The 21581-nt window shown below is 39.4% G+C and overlaps 3 protein-coding genes across 9 annotated transcripts; 1 reads left to right on the forward strand and 2 right to left on the reverse strand.

The window, feature by feature from the left end:
- Nucleotides 1–1830: 1830 nt before the first annotated feature.
- Nucleotides 1831–9815, reverse strand: LOC143895136 (dipeptidase 1). Its single transcript, XM_077402006.1, has 10 exons — nucleotides 9660–9815; nucleotides 9461–9554; nucleotides 7806–8134; nucleotides 6519–6645; nucleotides 4619–4790; nucleotides 3964–4401; nucleotides 3326–3584; nucleotides 2924–3008; nucleotides 2740–2815; nucleotides 1831–2211 (listed from the first exon to the last, which is right to left on the reverse strand). The coding sequence occupies exons 3-10, from the start codon at nucleotides 7890–7892 to the stop codon at nucleotides 1977–1979; spliced, it is 1479 nt and encodes a 492-aa protein (XP_077258132.1). The 5' UTR covers nucleotides 7893–8134; nucleotides 9461–9554; nucleotides 9660–9815; the 3' UTR covers nucleotides 1831–1976.
- Nucleotides 9816–10191: 376 nt separating this feature from the next.
- On the forward strand, nucleotides 10192–14567 carry LOC143895139 (uncharacterized). Its single transcript, XM_077402010.1, has 5 exons — nucleotides 10192–10459; nucleotides 11907–12161; nucleotides 12245–12439; nucleotides 12587–12711; nucleotides 12800–14567. The coding sequence occupies exons 1-5, from the start codon at nucleotides 10346–10348 to the stop codon at nucleotides 12816–12818; spliced, it is 708 nt and encodes a 235-aa protein (XP_077258136.1). The 5' UTR covers nucleotides 10192–10345; the 3' UTR covers nucleotides 12819–14567.
- A 659-nt stretch (nucleotides 14568–15226) lies between these two features.
- Nucleotides 15227–21482, reverse strand: Olf186-m (Ki-ras-induced actin-interacting protein-IP3R-interacting domain olf186-M). 7 transcript variants are annotated; one of them, XM_077401999.1, is made up of 7 exons: nucleotides 21342–21482; nucleotides 20451–21262; nucleotides 20233–20245; nucleotides 19162–19465; nucleotides 18780–19078; nucleotides 17461–17688; nucleotides 15227–17357 (listed from the first exon to the last, which is right to left on the reverse strand). In XM_077401999.1, the coding sequence occupies exons 3-7, from the start codon at nucleotides 20240–20242 to the stop codon at nucleotides 16294–16296; spliced, it is 1905 nt and encodes a 634-aa protein (XP_077258125.1). In that variant the 5' UTR covers nucleotides 20243–20245; nucleotides 20451–21262; nucleotides 21342–21482; the 3' UTR covers nucleotides 15227–16293. The 7 variants fall into 7 exon arrangements, with proteins under 7 accessions (XP_077258125.1, XP_077258124.1, XP_077258123.1 ...); XM_077401998.1 differs by having other exon boundaries at nucleotides 21333–21472; XM_077401997.1 differs by lacking the exon at nucleotides 21342–21482 and having other exon boundaries at nucleotides 20451–20775; nucleotides 21027–21239.
- Nucleotides 21483–21581: the final 99 nt, after the last annotated feature.

A 21581-nucleotide genomic window follows, 5' to 3' on the forward strand; every position in this document is an offset into this window, starting at 1 on the left:
TTCATCGTGTCGAGAGAGTTATTGTTCTGTCAGCAAAACTGTTAGTGGCATTCACTTTAGTAGGACGGCGTGTGAAGAAAATAATTTATATTAATTAGATCGAAAGACTTGGCTAGAATATACGTGCTGCTTTTAGTTATGTTACATCTTAAACATATAGATTATTATTACATTATTTTATCATATTACACTGTGAAATATCTATCTACTTTTGTAAATTTATTTTTTCTTCCGGAAAATAAATTATTTTCTGATAATTTAACGCGCTTTTCCGAAAATAGAAATCTAAATCCATATTTATGACTTTTTTGGGCTTCTCCCCCTTTCCTTGATTACTTTTCTAAATATTAATATATAAATAAATATCGCCTCGTACAGCTGCTCTCTGCAGAATAGAATAAAATAAGAACCGATCATCTTTCTGTAATAAAATAAAAATTGAGTTAAAAAAATAAAATTATTATACCCATCCTGCCATGAAATTGCATTATTAAATATAATTCTCTCAATTATTAATTTGTTGCTACGTGCCAATATTCACGAGCAGTTCTCAGGTTCGACGACTTTATCTTCGCGATCTGGGATTAAAATTGTTAATCATAGCGGCGTGAAAAACGTGCACGCAAAGACAAATAGATACTATTAATAGTTTCGTCGAGACATCTCCTCCCACAGTCGGATATGAATTATTTAAACAACGTTGAAGCCTCCGAAACCTATTTGTTGTCCTTAGAGAGCCGCGCGGGATTCAGATGGCGGATTAAGCCCGATCATTTACAGCGCCGTCCCCGATTGAAATATAAGTCTCGAGTTAAGTATTAAACGGTGTAATTGACATACTGCGACTTGTCTGCCTCTGTTAGCTGCAACGTCCGTGCGTATGGATGCGTGTGTGTGTGCGCGAGATTAAATAATTGCTCCAACATATATTATGGTGGACGGTGGACACGGGAGAGCGGGCACAAGACAAAGTAAATTGACTTAACTGCTAACATCCATTTTGACCATAATCGCAACTGAATGTGACGCAACTGATCGTAAAACAGTTCCAAACGTTGCCGAATTTGTTAATCCGTGTTGCGCGCTTGTGTGCTGAAGCAAAATTAAAAACAATTTTAAAAGGAAAAATCGTACGGCATAAATTAAATATAATGAATTATGTTTAATATGTAGGTATTAAATTCTATGGGTAGTCTTTACGTAATAAATCATATTATAATGATATTATAAATATCAAAGATTCTTGTGTTGCATTAACGTTATTATAAGCAACGTTATTGTAACATTATTAACATGTTCCGTGCCGCGTGATGGCCCACTTTCCGTTCAGACCGTTTGATATTTTGGCCTTTTGATTATTAACAAGTATTTTCTCATATATATATATATATTAAAAAAAAATGTTGAATAAATATTTAATAAATATTAAGATTAAATAAATATTTAATAAAAAATATTTGCTTCGTTTTGCATTTTGTACATTAGGCTCTTTTCTTTACAATAATTTTTTTGTTTTATAATTATGAAACACAATTTATTTAACAACTATAATGAACATATACTGCGTGGGTCACCGGTGACCCACGCGGCGTAGCGGACAAATCACGTAAAATTAGTCCGGCGGAACATGTTAATGTAAAATACCATTTCACACGCGAGCTTCTTCCGAGAAAAACAACCTCCTGGAAAAGGAGCAGCTCAACTGACGTCAGATGAATCGTAATGCATCCAATGAAAGAGGAGTCCAGATGAGGAGGTAATTTTTCGCTTATAGTCATACCGGCTACGAAGGATGAAGAAAACGAGGAGCTTTAACAAAGCACGTGGAGATAGTCCACCGCTACTTTATTAAAAATGTAAAACAGCGCTCCAGGTACAAAGATGACACACGGTGCGTTTTTTATTAAGTGAGAGATACCTCATGGAAATCAAATGACAATGTCGCTGACGGAAACGGACGAGAAAGAGAAACGAGCCTACGTGTCGTGGTATCTGCAGTAGGCACTGTCCTCGATGAGCTCCTGAGGAATCCACTCCTCCGCTGGAAACTGATGCGACAGAGTCGCCGCGTAATCCTCCACCTCCTTGAGGACGCGCAACAAATTTCCGCCCACAAGCTTCTTTATATCGGTCGCGGACCATCTACGGTCTCTGGTCAGCTCGGCCAGCAGCAAGGGGTAGCCGGATACGTCTGGCAATTCCGTCGGCGGCCTGAATAAGTGAAAATGTTTCTCTCAATCCTTTTATCGCTTAGATCTATCGGGCTCTGTCCGAAAGTACGTACGTTATAAAACAGTAAATAAAATAGTGATCTACATCAAGCAGACAGAAAAAATTATTATGCAAATGCAAAAATTATCGTTCTGTCGTTGTACAGGCATACGCGAAATAAATGTGAGTTTAATAGACACAGATGGTAGATAGAGGATTGAGCAATAGTTATTTTTATAGCAAAGAAGTGCTGAATGTGTACTCATTCTTCGAAACAAATAAAATTAGATATGACGCCTTGATTATATTTTTAATTAGTGAAACAAATTAGAGATCATTGTTAATTATGGCAAATTATTACTTTGAGGGTTTTAATGGCAAATAAAAATTAATGAATATTGAAACGGGCTGTCAGCAGTTGCTCGGAAAGTTATTGGAAAGTAATCGCGTTGCGTAATTTCCGCAAACGTGCATTAGCGGTACCAGTGCATAATAAAGATATGGCAATGCTGACGCATCTTCAGCTACCTCAATATCCCGTCGTAGCCCGCACCGAGGCCCACGTGGTTCACACCAGTTGTTCGTCTGATATGATTGATGTGAGCTGTAAAAAGAGACGGCGCTGTGTCTATCTCGTTCCCGGAGTTTTTGATGTTTACGATTTCGACTGTCAATCTTTTGATGTTTCTCACACACCGGGCTACTTACGCACCTATGATATCGTACATGGAGGCCTTATCGCTGCAGCTCAAGTGCGCGCTGTCGAAACTGACCATAACCAGACCGCCGTTGAGGGACTGAAGCAAGCAGAGATGAAAGCCACGCGATTAATCCTCGAACAAATATCAAGTCACCACGATGAACACTACATAATCTTCTTGTCTCCACGAAATAATTAAAAATTTAATATTTAAACGGATAACAGATAAGCCATTCGGTTTGCAGATTATAAACAAAATTACATTTAGAGAAAAGTAATTCCTCAGACGAAATTAAAATGTAAAAATCGACGCTTAAGCTGCTGTTAAAGTTAAACAATTTATTTCTGAACCATTATTCGTACTTTGTAATGTTTATCGCAAGGTAGTTCCAGGGGAAGTTTTCTCTTTCTTACCAAATTCCGCAGCACATCATCTGGGACATTGCTCGAGGAGTTGCAGAGAGCCTTGGCAGCGCTGTGCGAGAATATAACGGGCGCCTTTGTCACGGCAAGGGCGTCCCTCATCGTCCTCACCGAGACGTGAGAGAGATCCACGAGCATACCGAGCCGATTCAGCTCCCGGACAACCGCTTTGCCAAACGGCGAGAGGCCATCGCTGTGAAAATCGGAGGGCGCGTCCGAGTTCGGATCATCTACAGAGCACGAGTCCGCCCTGGAAATCAGAATCGAACTTCGGATATCGCGCCGAACTAAAAATCCAATCTAGAAGATATGCAGTTAAGATTCTCGAGCGCAAATGCGAAATTTGCGACTTTCTTTCCGGCAGAACCAAGATGTCATTTATTTGCATTTAAGCTAATCGCTCGGTGTAAGATGTAATAAACTTCTAGGGACTTATCAGGCTCCTCGAACGATTAATGTAAATATAAACCGCGCGATGTGAAAGCAAAACGTTAGCTAATACCAGATGCCAATTTGCTCCTCCAAGGTTCGTTCCTTTCCGCTGTCATTATATCCGCGCAACGCTCATGTGCGCGTCTCGTGAGCGTAAAGAGACGTTAATCTTCCCGGTACGGCGCGGTCGAACTCACCACGGCGTGTTGCACTTGTGGGTCAGGGTCATGTAGCGCGCGCCCAACCGGTGGAAGCTCCTCAGCACCGCCATGGAGGTGCCGATGCTGTGGCCACCCTCTATCCCTACCAGGCTGGCGATCACCCCGTCCCGGTGCGCGTTCTCCAGCTCGCCGCTCGTCGTCACCAGTCGGACGCGCTTGGGGTAGCGCGACGTGAGCCGGCGCACGATGTCGATCTGCTCGAGGGTAAGCTGCACGGCGTCGAGGAACTGCGCCTCGCACGGCACGTAGGCCGACCAGAATTGCGCCCCGACGATTCCCTGCTGCAAGCGGATCAGGTCGGTCTGCCACTGCGGGCCCCAGCTGCTGTTGCGCGACAGATCCTCGTCGAAGGGAAAGTTATCCAGCTTCGTGCTGCCGCGGTGCTTGCGCAGGTTCCAGGCGAAGTCGTTGTGTCTGATGAATAAATACAGAATACAGCTTTGATGATATATCTGTTCATTTTTCATTTTTAAACAAGCATTTGGATAGATCGCAGGTTTTTTTTCTTCAAGATTTTGATACCGAAGCGCGAACTGTTCCGAATAACCGTAGCCGATTATTTTTAGCGATCTATTTTAATTCAGAGTGGAGTGGATCTTCTGCTAATTTATATATAAGATACAACTGTTACCCATCGATCAGAGGAATCTCTGAGAGCATTCTCCGGACCACCTGCAACCTAGCTTCCAGAAGATGAGAACTTCGAAGTTCCAAGGCGAGAGGCAGTCCCACGCCGGCCACCAAGGCACATCCGAGGAAGAAGAATCCGGTCATCACCATCCATCTCCTCACGGCACTGCCTCCTGCGGTACATTGTCCAAGATCAAAATCTGCATCTTTTATTAAATTAAGGAGGTTCTACAGGTACTCTTTAGTCAGTTGAGAGATGAAGAGAAAATCTTCAAATTTATCAATTCTAAGTATTCATAAAATATACGTTAGCAGGTAACGCGTCGCGAACTTGAGTCTCTCTGTTCTGCTCATATGACCGTGGTCCTTTTCCAGTCAGTGACTGTGTTTACTTTTATGAATTTATAATGACTCCCCCAAGCCCGACCAATTCTTGGAGAAATAAGGATAGAATCTTGCGTGGTGTCAAAAGAGGAAAATTCGCTAAAAAGAAAGTTGTTCTTCGAATGGAAAATGCCCAAAAATCATTGGCAGATAAAAGGTTACGTGAGGTTAGTAATATTTTTAACTTTGATCATACATGTGAAAGTAATTTACATTACACACACATACAAACATTCTTATACACTATCTGTAGAACCTCCTTAAAAGATTGCAATCGTCCAATTCGTAGATGTCTTAATATAATTTTATCAGCTATAATGTCATCTATAAAGAAATGAAGAGAGATACGAAGTTTAAGAGATATCTGAGAAATGTTTTTATTCGCTTTTAGACCCTCGTGTTTTGATCGTTTTGTATCATTTTAAATATCTATGTAATTAAATATATTTTTTATTTTAGCAATACTTATATAAAATAAAATATAATTCATATATATATAAGATATCTACAATTAAATATTTATAACGTGATTATATCTACATATTAATATTTGCGCGCAATAGGCAGGTTCGAAAGCCCTTTATTTCGGAAACCTTCGGCGGAATCTTTTCAGGGAAGACCAGCCGAGCGTAGATCGTACTTATCCGTACGTGAAATCGCCGTGACCGAAACTTTGATCTGCGATCGAGGAGATCGTCGAGCCGTGAATAGAAATCATATCAAATCGCGAGACTGTCACTCGCTATGCTCGTCGCTTCTCGTCGCGCGACGGCTTTTCCTCCCTTCGCTCGCGGCGGCTTTTAGCTTTTACATAAGCGAGCTCGTTGACGTGCAAAATTGGAGAGAAGAAATGAAACTGTCGAGGCTGTCGCGTTTCGGTCATCGGAAACGATCGGGGATGATGGGATAATCGAGAAAGTGCTCGGCGATCGAGCGCGACACGACGAATTAAATCCGTGATAATCTGATTTAACACTTTGCCAGTTACTTACGCTGATAGCGGCAATTACAATTGCTGTCAGACGACAATAGGTATAATGCAAATTGTATATTTTTAAATATGTTATTTAGCTCAAGTGTATTATTTTAGTTGAAGCTCTTCTTACATATTTCTTACCATTTTAAATCACATCATTTAACATGATTTAACATATAAACTTTTAATTTAATACGATTAAACGTGTTAAATGACGTAATTTAACACACAAGAAACATGTAAAAAGAGATTCAGTCCAATGACATTAGAGGAGATCCATATCTCAACCGTCTATTGAGACAATAATCGTCCAGCTTAAGTACTCGTTTTGTTATAAAATTAGTTAATTACTCAGAATGTACACTTTTTATATGCTTGGCCCTAATATAAAGCTCTGCGTGTGAATCTTTCGTGAATTCTCTTCGAGTTCAGTTTTTATGCCGGACAGAATGTAAAATAAAACTTCACGGTGAAACTTCAAGACGAATCTCTCTGGGTGACTTAATCTTACCCCGTAATAACGACTTTTATATGGACTCACTGCTCTCTCTTGGTGGTTCTTTGGCCTTGCTGAAGGAAGTCGAGACCCCCGTGTCCTTGATGTGGTGAAGTGCATCGCCGTTAGGCAATTTTCTCATAAATTCTGGCGACGAGAGCTGCAGGCAGGTCTGCAAAAGTGCGTCGATTAAATCCTGAGATTGCAACGATTGCATAATCCCCCGCGTATTATCCGCGTTGCGCGAATGTCGCCAGTTTACGCCGCGCCGGTATTAACGGCTACCGTAAATTATGAAAGACGCGCAGCATACCGCGAGGAAAAACACGTCTGCCTTGAGAGAAGAAATAAATATAGAAAAATCACTTTGCATGAAACATCCCTGGGAGACTTTACGCAGACCATTGCAAATATAACGTAGCCGGTGAATCAACATTTCGCGAATTTCGCGCCAATTGTTGGCGCGAATAAATCCTTACGTCGTCTCCCCCCCCGACCAGACTTATTGTAAAATCTGATTTTTAAATAGAAACTGGCGTCTTTCGTGTTGATTAGAAACAACTTCAGAATCTTACACTGAGAAAAAAAATTTTCTGCATTTTAGTAAATATTAGTTTGCATACAACATGTGACTCCATTTACTAAAATGAAGAAAATTTTTTCTTTTTATTAGTATATTTTTTTCTCAGTAAATGTAAATACACATATACTAATAAAAAGAAAACTTTTCTTCATTTTAATAAATAAAGTCACAGTTGTATGCAAACTAATATTTTATTAAAATGCAGAAAAATTTTTTCTCAGTGTATCTTCTAACCGAACGCTTCTGGCAATCCCAATAAAATGACCTGACAAAAACAAAGTTCTAATCAGATTTTTGTAAAAAAAATTGCATATCCATAAATAAAAAAAAACATTAATGAAATAATATTGAGATTAAAAGTATAAATATATAAAATAATATAACGTAATATATAGTATAATATACAATATTAATAAAAGCGCTTCGAAATTGTTTTCTAACTTTTCTCATTATGTTGAGACAAAATAAAATAATTAATATCTCGGAGATGTGTTATAATCAAACTCGATAATTGATCTGTGTTGCTCCAGAAGAAAAGTCGGACCAAGAGTGACACGCGCAGCATCCGTGTATGTGTGTGTGCGTGGACAGCTCGGTCATCAATTACAGGAGATAAATAATATTTCAGCGGATGATCTCTGAGGGGTCCCGCGGAACACGTAGACAGGTCAATTATGAGGATGCTCTCTCTCCTCGACGCGATTAACAAGGAAAACTTTAACACTGATGGGGCTCGTCGTTCTACCTACCTCCGAAAGGATGTCGACTTCCTTTCTCCTGGGGGGCGGCGAACGATAGACCATGCCATCCTTACCGACACCGTAAAGCTCGAACATCTTTCTCTCCCCGAACGTCCTTCCGTCCGATCTTTACCTCTGCGCTCGAGTTTTTTTGCTGATACCGCCGCTATCGTAAATACAGAAGGAACGGCGTCCCGACGCGGCGCGGCGTTGGGCGTCGGGGCGCACGCGTCAACCCCCATATCGACCCGGCCTTGCGAGTCCGAAAAATTATTAACAATCGTCGGGACGTTTGCATCAGGAATGTTACTGCGTTAACCGTCTGCAACCCTGTGCGACTTGGAAGTTACACATTAGTTAAAAAATATCTATGCTTTTTTAATTAAGTCTCAATGATTTAATCATCGTTCTGCGTTTAACAGTTGTTTTTTCTATAGCAAAAAACATTCGGGGAGATGAATACATGAATTAAAGCTTGTGACATGGGAGCAGATTCATGTTTAAAATATATGACAGGATGGACCATGGAGGACTCTTCTATTGTTGGGGGTAGCTTTAACTAAAATTGATTTTTTACCACGATAAAACGAGCTTCAATCATTTTTGTTATAAAAAAAAATTTTTTTTATCGGTTTATTTCTTCAACATCCGTAATTTTCCTATTCTTGCGATGACTTCAAATCAAATTTCGATTCACCAGATTGGCGACTTTATCGAGCAATGCCATTTTATCAACATTGCATGCATAGAATTATTTTTTTCTCGTTTGATAGATGAAAAGAAAGATTAAATCAGAAATAACAAAATATTTAATTTTGCTTCGAGTAAGTCTGTCGGTTGAATTAATTGGAACTTGGCCATCCTTAAAGTTCATTATTTAATAAAATAAAAAGTTAACGCACAATTGAAGTTTATAACACGGTAACAAGTTCATATTTAAAATTAAAAAAAAAGATGAAAAATTAAAGAAAAATTTTTTTTAAATATAAGATTAAATGGGCTAGGAAGGGCTCTGGAGTTTATGATTGGAAATAGCTTTGGTTTGTAATTGATATGTATGTAATCTCAGATCATATATATGTGTGTGGTGCAATTATAAGTTATAAAAAATCACAATTTTTTTAAATCGATCATTTTTTTAACACCCCTATTGTTCTCATTTTTACGAAAATCTCAATCTGATTTCAATTAACTTAATTGGATTAATTTATTGAGTAATGCCATTTCTTATTTAAAAGCGTGAAACGAAAGATCAGAGACAATGAATAATAAATTTAGAAGTTTCAAGAGAGAGCTAATCAAATGTTAATAAAATATAAAATTAAATGTATCATAAAGGACGGCTCTCTCTAATTTTATTACTGGGGATACCTTTACACCTGCAAATGATTTAAAATCTCAAAATATACGTGTGCCTCAATTATAAAAAATTATGATTTTTTTAAGTCGAATTATTTTTTCAACATTCTTTGCTCTCATTTTTACGATACTTCAATCTAACTTCGATTAACTCAATTGACGATTAACTTGTCGAGTAATGCCACTTTCTGTCCGACACGTAGAAAGAAAGATTTACAAAAAATTTCGCTTCAAGCCGATCGAATGTTAATCGAAACTTGATTGATCCTTAATCTTCATTAGCTTAATATGAAAGATAAACATACAGATGAAGTTCACGTGGTAGCAGGCTCGCGCACAATTGCTCACAATACAAGATACAAGATTAGACGCACCATACAGGAGGCTCCGAGCTTATTCCTGAAAATAGTTTATTTACAATTAGTATTCCTAAATTCTCAAAATGTACACGAGGTTCAACTTTTTTTCTTCTTTAAAGATTTAAAATAACGCTAGTCTTATCACCGTGTCTCCAACTGATCGGCCAACTTTTCTCGCGCAAAAAAAGTAGCTCCTTTCTCTTCAGATCGCCTTTTTGATTTATCTGTTAAATTTGCACACCGGTCTCACTAGAGCTCTAAAAAAAGTAGGTATTCTCGTTCACTCGTTCCGCCATTTTGGATCCAATCATACGTGAAAACATAACCTTTTCGTAAATGTCAACACGCTTTTCGGTCTCGTATTCTCCGAGCTTCCAAAATGACTGGCTGCGTTGCAATTAAGTAATTGCAATAATAGAAGCGAAAAAGGGTTTCAACTTTTTCGGAAAAGCGTATCGACGTTTACGAAAAGGTCACGTTTTCACAGATGATTGGATCCAAAATGGCGGAACGAGGAGAACGCTCGCATTTATCGCCGGGTTGCCGTCGCGAATGGGAATGGGAAATGGGAACGGTGCTGCCATCGGGGAGACGGTTGCCACAGCCGCTTGAGCGACAGCTTGATAATAAAGGGAGCGCGCACCTCCTCGGTGGTCCTCCCTCCTCCCTTACCGACCGCCATATTGTTTGCGATATACTGCTCAACTGCTCTCCGTGTGTGCACGTCGTGCTCCTCACCGTCCTCGCCAGCGCGTGTCGCCCGCGTAAACGGACGCTCTTTCCCGCGTACGGTGTCACGGAAAATCGGCAAACATTTCGCGCAAGGGCAGCATGAAGAAGATCAAGGACTACTCGGACGAGGACGATTACGAGGTGGACGATCCGGACTATCCGGAGGTCGAGGGCGCCTCCGAGGAGGAATGGACTCCGGAGGCCGGGACCGAGGTAAATCTGACTACGCCGCTCAATCGCTCGATTCTCTTTTTCCGCCCTCCCCCCTCCCCCGTCGCGCCCGCGTCCGCCGAACGCCTGTCGTCGAATTCTCCTTTTGCGACGTTCGCGTCGTTCGCGCGATAAAGGACGCCTGTCCTGTTCGGAAAGAGTAAGAGAGCGAGCGTGAGAGGGCGAGAGGGAAGAGAGAGACGAGAGCGCGGCCGACGGTCGGCGGACATTTCGCCGCGACGAGCGACGAGGAAATTCCTCGCGGAATCGCGCCTCTCGTGACCTCCCTGGCTTCCTCCTCCTCCTCCTCCTCCCCCCGGCGAATCGAACTAAAATTGGAGCAGAGGGAAAAAAACAGGGCACCTCGGGTCACGCCGACCGACCGTGTCGGAGCGAGGCGTCGGCGGCGGCGACGGTGGGCATCGTCTGCTCCCCCCTCGCCGCGGGGAACGAGCCCCGCTCCCGAGAGACAGGCTCCCCGGTGCGCCGCGCGGCTTCCCGCACGACGCCGACGGCCCGGTCGCGCTGTCCTGACGTATCTTTCGAGATGGAGTCAGGTTTCGTTTTCGGTCCAGTACGGTCCCGCGTCGCCCCGTGGCGGCCATCGTCGCCGGCCGGTTGGTCGGTCGGCCGGTCGGCCGCCCGGTGGCGCCCCGCCGCGCCGGTCCGGACGAATCGCCGGAAGCGACGTCGCACGCAACCGCGCGACTCCCCTCGTCCCTCGTCCCCCTTTTGACGAAAACAATAGGGTTAACGGTTGGACGAATGCGCTTTTTCACCCTTTCAGAGACTCTGGTTCCAGACTGGAGTTTAGAACCAAAAACTTTTTTAATTGTCATTTTGCGAACATCCTTTTTTTGCATAACTCTAATGGGTCGTACAAGTACCACAGAAATAATACTAATAATGCGTGTAGAAAAGCAAAAAATTCCCACTGTCCTAGATTGACCTATATTAATACCTTGAAAGGGTTAAAGCCCAGGTATTAAGGCTTCTACTCCGATTAGCTTAATCGGGAATTGATTCAAGAATTGCCAGAAAGCGAAGTTTCTAAAAATGACAATTCTACATTTCTCTATAAATAGAATTTTAGAATATAATACGTATAATATTCCCCAATCCAATATTTTTTAAGTTAATAATTCTGTCCAATGGTAAAGGTATTGCTTGATAAATTAATTAATCAGAAATATCTAAGAAAATATCGGACGGCTGTCTTTTGATCGTTAGATGTATGAATCCCGTATCATGGTGATAAACTGAGGGATGTTGATGGATTCCACGAAGGCCTGTATCTCAAACTTAGATTATGTATCGTTCAACGTCTCGCGAAGACGAAGTCTGTAATTTGATAGGAGTACGATTACGGAGCGTGATTAAAAGCGTGCGGCAAGAAAGCGATAGACTTATCTAATTCTGATATGTTGCTTGTGGATTTTTTTTTCTACAGGCTGGCAGTAAAATAAGGCCACAGAGAGGAGCGGCGAAAAAACGGCAGCATTCTGAGGAGGAGGACGAGGAAGAAGAGGAGGATTTCGAGGAGGACGAAGAGGAAGAGGACGACGAGTCTGACTCTGACGCAGGGAAAAAGTCAAAGAGGAAAAGGCGTTCTAAGAAGGACGACGAGGAAAAGGAGGACGATGAAGATGATGATTCCGATGACAACAGTTACAATGAATCGGGAGAGACCCCAAAAGAATACACGGTGAGTCATCGAACCCAGTGATCGTCGTCCAATCAGTTGTAACACTCTAAAAACGTGGTCGGTAACATTGATGTTCCTTGCAGTCTGGCTCGTTTGTTCTTGCAAAAGCTGACCTTGAATCTAATAAGAATAAGGAAGATAACTTGTCTAGTAAGGGTAAGTCCGATGTGGAATCAAGCACTTACCCAACCTTGTGGAGGATAGATGGAAAGGCGTTGCTTCAGAAATTTCTACCTTTCGAGGAAGATGGAAAAGTACTGTACAAAAGCACAACGACGGTAAGTGCAGCGGGTTTTTTTTCCGAAATTACAAATAACGTGTTCTAACATTCGCCGAACTGACCTGTAATTCAAGTTAGTCGATATCGGATAATTGTGTTTAGGTAATTGGAACGTAGGTAATTCGTAGAAATCATTTCATTTCAGTATTCTGGATGGCAACAAAGCAACAAAGACAATTACTTAGCAGTCCAGGTGTCCTTTAAAGTGCAAAGTAGACAAGAGACAATTGTTGAACTTCATTTTGATCCATCGCAACCACAAGAAGTAAAGTACGTAGTTGCATCGCGATCTATAAATGTTGCAATATAATAATGTGACGTTGATATATTAACGTATTTCTCTCTTTATTAATTTCAGGGATGATAAAGAAGACTAAATTAGATCGAGTTTGCCCTTACTTGTTTATATACGTCTTAAGAAAACATACGTTTTAAGGAAAAAAAAGGAAGAAACATCCACATCTACATGTACACCACTCACAAACATATTTACAGTTTACACATACACACGGATGATGTTTGTGACATGGTACTGTAGCAGGTTCATACTTAAAATATAAGATTGGATGGACCATGGCTCTGAGTTTATTACTGGGGTTAGCTTTATAGCTATAATTGATATCTCTGACAGAATATACATGTGAGCTTCAATTAAGAGAGCTACTCGCAAGCATGCGTCGTATCTACGGAGTTTGGTAAATGCAACACCCGATGATTTACGAATGTTTTATGTCCTCGACAGAACAAAAAATTCAATGTTACCTAGCGTAAAGGATGCATGTTGATGTTCGATTTTTTTTTTTTTTTTTACAATGTAACTGTCAGTCTGTTCGTAATTTCAACTCTATTTTACAGACGCAGCATTGGTCTTGTGACCTATGTGGCCATTTTAAGCGCGCTCTTAGTCAGAAACAAATGATACCGTTACTTTCGCGTTACAGCAAAAAGAGAATTTCATATTTGATATAAATGCATGTACAAAAAATTAAATGACATTGAAAATGGATTATGCAAACAAATATAAAAATGTGAATTACATTATTTAATAAATATGACTATAATATGTATCTTCTTTCGATCAGTTCTAGGACTAGGAAAAAATGCTAGTTAATATATAAACTTAAAAAATAAGGGAAACTGTGTAGGGGAAACATTTCTCACGGTTCCCATAACTGCTACGGGCGACGCTAGGCCAGTTCTTGTGTGTCGCTTAATCATAAGATGTAACAAAAACTAGCAAACACTTCCAGTAATCGACAACCCGCATTTATATGTTTTATCGAACTTGTAAAGGGGATCAGTTGTACAAAGTTAACTTGTGTTATTATTGACGATCGTATTTTGTCCTTGTTATTAAAAATAGTTCGATCTCACGGTATATCTACAAAATTGCGGTATATTTACTTCGCATGTCGATCTGTAAGAACCAATATAGTTTCGCGATTATTTATGACAAGTAAGAACACATTTGAAATATATACTTGGATAGTTTGTAGTATATACAGTTTGTTTCTACGAAGTGTTGTAAACGGTACATTTAGCGGTGTGTTTAGCTGATAAATTTGATATAGATGCGAATTAATACACAAAATACGAAAAAAAAATGCGAAATTCAATTGTGGTAAATATTTATTGAGTTCTCCCACAATTGTACATTGTACCTTAATCCTACGATGCTTCTATTCTGTTTGTATAATTACTTTCTGCGTACTTTACATAAGTAATATATATCTTAATAGGATCTTTCATCATTTGAGATATTGTGTAAGGAATCAGAAAATATATATCATAGATAGACTGATTTATCATGTAAAATGTGGATGTTTATTGCGGAAAATTTGTTACGTAAATGTTAACACTGTTCGAAACTTTTTGATTTGTATTGAATCACTTTTTTTCATAATCTTGTATTTCTATGCTAATTATGGTTTTATCATATACCATGACAAAATAAAATGCATTTTACTTTATAAGCGATGTTATGACTTAAGAAAAATTGAATCCACATTTAGCGATATCAAATAAAACTTCCAATTTCCAATTGATGTTAGCATATTAAGCATTAAGTAAAAAATGGACAGACTTATATACACATTTCGTAACAATACATATATTAATTTAATGTATTTAATATCTTTTCTCCTCCTTTTTCCCAAATGAATGTTTTTGTAGATGATAGCGTTTCGTTATTAATATCAAATAATTCACATCTGGTTAATTTCAACGGAACGAGCATATCGCATTATTTGTTTTAAATCAGATCATCCCTTCATTTTATTTGGTTCATTAAATCGCAGATTTTTTTTAAGTATATTAACTACTGATCCCGTTGTTAGATTAAAGCTGAATAAATGTACACTGTCTATATCTATAATGTGATATGTGGAAATATACCATTATTCAAGAAGTACTTCGATATGTGTGGCAGTATAAATTAATTATCAGTAATTTGATACCCAAAACTACTAAAACTATTTCTTTTTAATTTCTTGGGAACACGTTAGCTTGATTGTAACATGAGGAATAGTCAGAGGATTAAGAATTAATAGTTAAACATCTTATCACCGTACAGACAGAAGTTGTAGAAGTTGTACAGTTGTAGAAGACTAGATCTCAAGTTTTTTTTTCTGTATAAAGTACGGAATGACCAGCATTTCAAGATTACTGTAAATATAATTATTAAAGAGAGCGACGAAAGTATCAAACTTTCATTATCGTCCTGATTGCGCTTTCTCAACTTGTGAGCACTACGTGCTTAATCTACGTGCTCTTTTGTGCATATATATATATATATATATATATATATATATATATATATATATATATATATATATACGTATAAAAATATTGAATAACTTATACAGAAAAATTCTATCAAACGTGAACAAGACATATGATAGTATTATTTTTCAACTACGAGCTAGAAATAGTCAATCAACAAATTTAATTACAATATAACAAAGGTTAATTCAATATTTCAAACTTAACAAGTATATTAAGAGGTAATGGTAGCGGGACTGGTATGCGTGATTTACATAACAATGTACGATTGGAGATAGGATAAAAGAAGAGAAAAATTGAACAGTGCAAGACCAAGTCAATTGTCCCGAGTGACTAATTTTAAATAAAATTCACGAAAATGTAAATTTTGTGTAGCCAAATATCATAAAAATTCAACAAGACGACATCAAATTCAGTAAAATGATCTCACATATTCTAAAGTACCAGTTACCTCGAATATCGATTACAAAAGTACCTTTTCTCAATCCCAAAATACCGTCCATATATTTAAATCGATATAAATTTACTTCATAATCAAAACTTATATTTACCTTAATCATACGCCAATATTAATAAAATATTGTAATGATAAATCTGTTGCACTTCTTTTTTGGTCGTGTGCCAATGCCTAATATTAAATAAAATCAAAATGTAATAAGACTTTTATGTTTATAACTCGCGTTAAGTAAGTGTAAAAGTATGCACGAGTCATAAATAGAAATAAAAATATATAAAAAAATTATACAAAAGTATTTTCATGAATTTATGTTAATATTCAGCATGCAGAAATAATCAAGTGTATCATATTCTTGTTTCTTTTTATAGTTTTGGATAAAAATAGATGCTAAAAGATCGTTCTTAAAAATGTACATTGTCGAAATATTTTTTGTTAATGTTTTACAAAACATATGAGGTTCGAAAATATTTGATTTCTAAATAGAGAAATAGATCAGGTCTCTCAAAATGTTAAATAGAAAGTCAAAAATTCTACAATCTAATACACATATTCACGTATATCACAAAATGACAGTTTTACTATTACCAAAATTGGCAATTGTTTTAATAATCCATCTAAAATCCCGGTTCCATCCTGACCGATAACACGCTGCTAAGCATATCGCGAATCTCTGCCACCTCCCTCCTACTTCTCGCCAGCATATCCTCTAATCTCTTATTTTCCTGCTTGATCTTTTCGATCCTTTTCCGATATTTCCGTTTGTTAACGTAACAACAACAATCCGGACAGTTTTTGCCATGCTTACAATCTTTACATACTTTACCTTTGTAACAACAAGCTTGATTATCTTCCGTACAAGAATGATCGCTCGACGCCGAGTCTTCCTGTGCACTTTCAGAGCATTCTAATCTATCGATAGATTCGCTAACGTTTGATGGCGAAGGCATGTTGTTAGGTTTACTGAACGAAGATTCCGTGTCTATTTTTAATTCCAGATCGCTTTTATCTTCGGTTGACTCGAATGATTTCGGTATATTTAATAGTGTACTATCACTCGACACTTCCTTATCTACGTTAGGTTCTATTATTACTATACTCGGAATGCTAGATCTAATAGGACTTAGATCGCAATAATGCATTGCGGTTATATCACATACTCTAGACTGTCTTTTGAAACTTCTTCTCTTTTGCGTTAACGTGTGTTCCTTGCTTTGACGCATTGCGCCATCGCTGAATCGTCTCCCATAAAACGTTTTGTTTTTTAAGGGTTTAATGTCACACGAACCATCGCTAGCCCTTCGAGTATCAGAAAATTCATGTCTTTTGGAAGTTGTATCTGACGAATCATATTCTTGATCCCTATCGTCTAGATTTGCGCCACTTTGAGCAATAGTTAAACTATTCTGACTCCCCTGATCATCTTTTGATAATTGGTCAGTTTCAGGAAAATCGACGGTATCGTCAAACGACAATTGTTTCGCTAGCTTCTTGTCGTACTTGGAAAAATATTGGTGTTCGAACGTTATACTTCCTTCTGGAGACGATTGCTTTAATTCTATGGATTCGCTGGTATCCAGTGAGCTATTGTGATCGTTTACCGTATCGCACGTAAGATTTGTATCACTGGTAGGTATTTCGATCAAATTTCCATCGTATCCGAAAGCAAATGATTTCTGCCCTGCAAGAGGGGAAAGAGCGTTTCATCCATTTTATAGAGAAATAAAATTAATTAAAAGTCAATTAATTTTACTGAAATTATTTGCACCAGATATCTCATTTACCTATGATCATACGCTTGTTGCGCATATCGGGACTTTTGGAACGTGGCTGTTCCAGGAATTGTCTGTTATTAGGAGACAGCACAGAGAGTTTTCCATTCTGATCCATCTGCAATGAACTGTGCTGGTCGCAATTATACAAGCTCGTCGTATCCGCTTCGTGGCTTTCATGCTCCCGCAAACGTTCCATAATCTTTTGCACAATTTCCGATGGGGCTACATATGGCGATCCTTTCAAAAATAAAAAATAAAAGAATATTACTATATTCATTACGGTCTATCGCTATAATAGCAATCGTCATAAAACTACACATGATGCATAAAATACATAAAGTGAAAATAACAAAATACATATATATACCCCGGAAACGATTGTATAACATAACGTGCACAAATTCTACCTATTAGCGGCGTATATAACTGAATATTTTTAAAAGAGATTATTGCACACAATTTAGAAAACTAAATGCTATTTTATCATATAAGTTAATGTATGTATCAGTATTATAGAAGAGAATGTATTTCGGTTCTATCGCTAAAAGTTCGCACTTTAAATTCGTACTCTTAATGCATTAGTACACATTGTTGCATCACTCTTGCATATTTCATTATTATTCATGCAAATTATTTTAAAACTCAGATAACACGTAACTAATCGCACGTCTACAACCAGGACAATCTATTTTTATGCGTATAAAATTATTATCGAGCGTTTGGAAATTTTAGAAGCATAAGTTTTCGCAACACAATACAAAAGAAATGATAAATTTCTACATAAAAATAGCACATCGTATGTCAATTGACTATACGCATAAATTCAAAACCAACATAAGCAAAAGAAGCTGTAAATGTTTACTAGAATAAAACATAATATAAACAAAACCAAAGGAAACGGCTATGCGTTTCTAGATAAATTCAATTAAACTGTTTTTAAAAATAACAAAACAGATCCTGACTACAGATTCTCACGCGAGACTTACAAAATTACTTGATCCGAAGTTTCTGCGCTGTCGGACACGTGTAGGCACGCATAACGCGTTATTGCTTCCTACAAAATTATCATGCTATATGGCAAAATGTTTACGGATATATTCTGTACCCAGAAATATAGATATTTAATAATCATCAACTTTATATAAAAATGCTGTCATTAATTTATTTGTGATAATATAAGTATAACGTTCTTATTGTTTTTAACACGTAGATTCTGAGATTGACGAATTCCAAAATTGTCCGTAAGTTTGTTTTCATAAAAAGAAGTTGAATCTCGTTGAATGGCATAATCGTTATCATAATTATTACTACTGAAAAATCCATTTTACCCATTAGGCCTCTATATCCTAAAGATACCGAATCAAAAGATTCGGTGGTCTCCTGTTGTTGCTTAAGAAAATCATCTATGGCGATGCCCGGTAACGTCGACGGCTGTAGGAACCTTCTAGGAATGCGAGAAATTGTACCGTTCTCCCGCGGACTGGCCGAGGAACCGCCGAAGCCGAGATCGAGCAGAATCGCGGCCGGATCCGCCCTTCGCAGTTCCAATAAACTCTCGACGCTGCTGCAGTGACTGCTGTCCGACTGAAAACTCGCGTCTCGCGCCAGTCTCTGATGAGGAAGCGAACTGAAAAATTCAAACGGATATTCAAACGTGATTTAACGTCGATCGTTGAAACTGACTTGTCGATCACGAATATTTTTCGGTACCATGGTAATATCGGTGTATTCATCGCTGGAGAATTAGGAACGTTAATAGGCGCCGATACGGTCATGCTTGGGGACTTGAAATCTTTAGAAAATGGAATGTCCTTAGGCTCGGTTGGCGTTAACGGTTTATGCTCATGGCTCCGGCTATCTTCTTGGCATTCGCTCGCAACGACGATGTCCGACCTCGCGGACGACGGTATGGAGTCAATCCATTGTTGAACAGGTCCGCTGGCACGCCGCCTCATTTCCCAAATTCCACGCAACCAATCTGTCACTTTTAGAATAGTTTCCTTGCCCACATTCTCTGACAAAACATACAAGACGTTCGTAAAACGATTCGGCACGTCAGCCATATGTCGATTAATAAAATATATACACGCACATAATACTAAACCAAACTAATATTCTTGAGCACCAACAAGTTTGTCCGTGAAATAAAAAGGTCAAAATGCAAAGGATCAGATTTCTGTTGCGCGAGGTAATATTGAAGTATAAACTATTGTGAGAGACATATGGGATATTTATCTTTCTCCCGTCGTTTTACAATATAACGACAAAATATCTCGACACTCAAAACATTAAGAAAAATATAAACTTACAAAAGTAATTCGGACTTGTGTAAGATAATTCACATAACAATATTGCTTCTACTTGTATAAAAAAAAATATAATCTCTTCTTTCTCTCCTTTATTTTACTCTAAAATTGTATTGTACATTATCTTTGTAATCATAATATTGATACGACGATTAAAATATACACTACTTTGTAAATTCTATTTTCTTTCGTAGACCTTCTCCGATATTTTGCCACGATAAAATTGCGCGTGTGGAGCGCGAGAGTCCAAAAAGAGAGACATTCAATGTAGACTGTGCCTAGCAATTTTAATGTAAACATTATAATGATAATGCCGATAACGAAAGCGTGTTTCTGCACATGCACATAGCTCGAGAGTGACGTCACACGTGCGAGAAACTCTGTTCCCTAGGACAAAAAAAAAACTTGAAGGATACTCCAATCCTACATATACATCTCATCGAAAATGGGACGCACGATCCGGTCGAGTAAATACCTGGGTCCATATCCTGAGCAGCACAAGGACAGAATATCGATCAATCGTAAAAGAGAGACAGAGACAGAGAGGAGGAAGAGAGAAAGAGCTGCGTGAGAGCACGTGCCGTGCAGTACGCAACGTAGTTATAAATAAGCTCGATCGCGTTTGCACGCGGTTGCGAAATCGCAGGGTGCGGAGGACCCGCGCGGTCGGGCGGAATGTCCTTACGTACATACCTGCAATCAGGCGGATGAGCCGCGCGGCATTGACGGCGATGTCCCTGCGGTGCAATCGAGATTTATCAGAGCGACTCGAGGCGCATGTTGCGCGCCCGGCCCGACGAGCGATTCGCTTGCGGCGCGGAGCGATCGAGACTGCTCGACCCGCGAGCGCGCGTCCACTTGTTACTTGTTAGCGTCCGTGGCACTTCGCATTCGCACGCCCGCCACGTCACGTGCGTGCCCGCGCGGAGACCAACAGTGCGGTGGCGGATAAATTAGACGCGGGTCAGGTCCCCCGACGAAAAGTTTCCCGCGGCGAGGCAGGAAATTCCACGCGAGACTTCCATAGAAAAAAGTTTCCTCCTCAATTCGTCGAAAGAGAAAAGAGTTGACGACGCAAATTCGACGAGATGCAAAGATCGATACGCGAACCTCCCAGAAGCCCAAAACCGGTTTGTTGCGAGCAAAATGCAAAAAAATCGTCGAAGGTGCTGAAATTAAATTTACAAAAAAGGACTCCGATCTCGGTTTGGCTTCTGAAAAGCTCGATGTATCGAACGTCCGTGCATTCAAAAGCGAAAAGGTCCGGACTTGAATTCATTTTCATGCGATCACAGGCAGATCCAAGAGGTAACCGTATCGCCGGTCGCCCCAATTCGCTCGCAGACAGCAGACTCCCTGGATATGCGGGAGCAGAGGAGCGCTTGCCACTCGAGATCCGTCGACGAACTTTCCGCCGCTGATACCAGATGACATTCGAATGCAGAATGCGGAGCCTCGAATTGACGCGACGTAGTGACGTAGTGGTATTTTACCTTCCGTACGTTCTGCAAAACGAAGACGAATGAACGTTGGAATAATTGTAGATAGACATTAGCAATAATCGAAATATGTAACGGTTTAGACGTCATTAGGCATCGTTAAGCGTCACGGGTCTTCGCGTGCGACCGAAATAAAGTCCTTCCGAGTCGAGCGCATCGCATCTTCCCTTCTTCCAAATGTCTCAGCCAAGTTTTCCTTGGGCTTCGCAATCTACGGAGGATCGGGTTTGTTGACACGCGGAGTCTCCGGAGTCGGCGTTTCACCCGGAAGCGAATCCAGCTTGGCGGCAGGCAGGCACGGCACACGGCACGCAGACGTCGCGTC

The sequence above is a fragment of the Temnothorax americanus genome, unplaced genomic scaffold (genome assembly GCF_048541705.1).
Source record: "Temnothorax americanus isolate GAGA-0224 unplaced genomic scaffold, ASM4854170v1 Scaffold15, whole genome shotgun sequence".
Lineage (NCBI taxonomy): Eukaryota > Metazoa > Arthropoda > Insecta > Hymenoptera > Formicidae > Temnothorax > Temnothorax americanus.

Excerpts from the sequence above, each read along its gene's own strand:
- LOC143895139 (XM_077402010.1), top strand. The coding sequence starts at position 10,346 with ATGAAGAAGATCAAGGACTACTCGGACGAGGACGATTACGAGGTGGAC. Across the intron at positions 10,460-11,906 it reads CTCCGGAGGCCGGGACCGAG|GCTGGCAGTAAAATAAGGCC; the intron begins GTAAATCTGACT and ends TTTTTTCTACAG. Across the intron at positions 12,440-12,586 it reads TGTACAAAAGCACAACGACG|TATTCTGGATGGCAACAAAG; the intron begins GTAAGTGCAGCG and ends ATTTCATTTCAG.
- LOC143895136 (XM_077402006.1), bottom strand. The coding sequence starts at position 7,892 with ATGTTCGAGCTTTACGGTGTCGGTAAGGATGGCATGGTCTATCGTTCG. Across the intron at positions 4,791-6,518 it reads AGAACCACCAAGAGAGAGCA|GAGGCAGTGCCGTGAGGAGA; the intron begins GTGAGTCCATAT and ends AATGTACCGCAG. Across the intron at positions 4,402-4,618 it reads GAGATTCCTCTGATCGATGG|ACACAACGACTTCGCCTGGA; the intron begins GTAACAGTTGTA and ends TTTATTCATCAG.
- Olf186-m (XM_077401996.1), bottom strand. The coding sequence starts at position 19,514 with ATGGCTGACGTGCCGAATCGTTTTACGAACGTCTTGTATGTTTTGTCA. Across the intron at positions 19,079-19,161 it reads AATACACCGATATTACCATG|TTCGCTTCCTCATCAGAGAC; the intron begins GTACCGAAAAAT and ends TGAATTTTTCAG. Across the intron at positions 17,689-18,779 it reads AGGATATAGAGGCCTAATGG|GATCGCCATATGTAGCCCCA; the intron begins GTAAAATGGATT and ends TATTTTTGAAAG.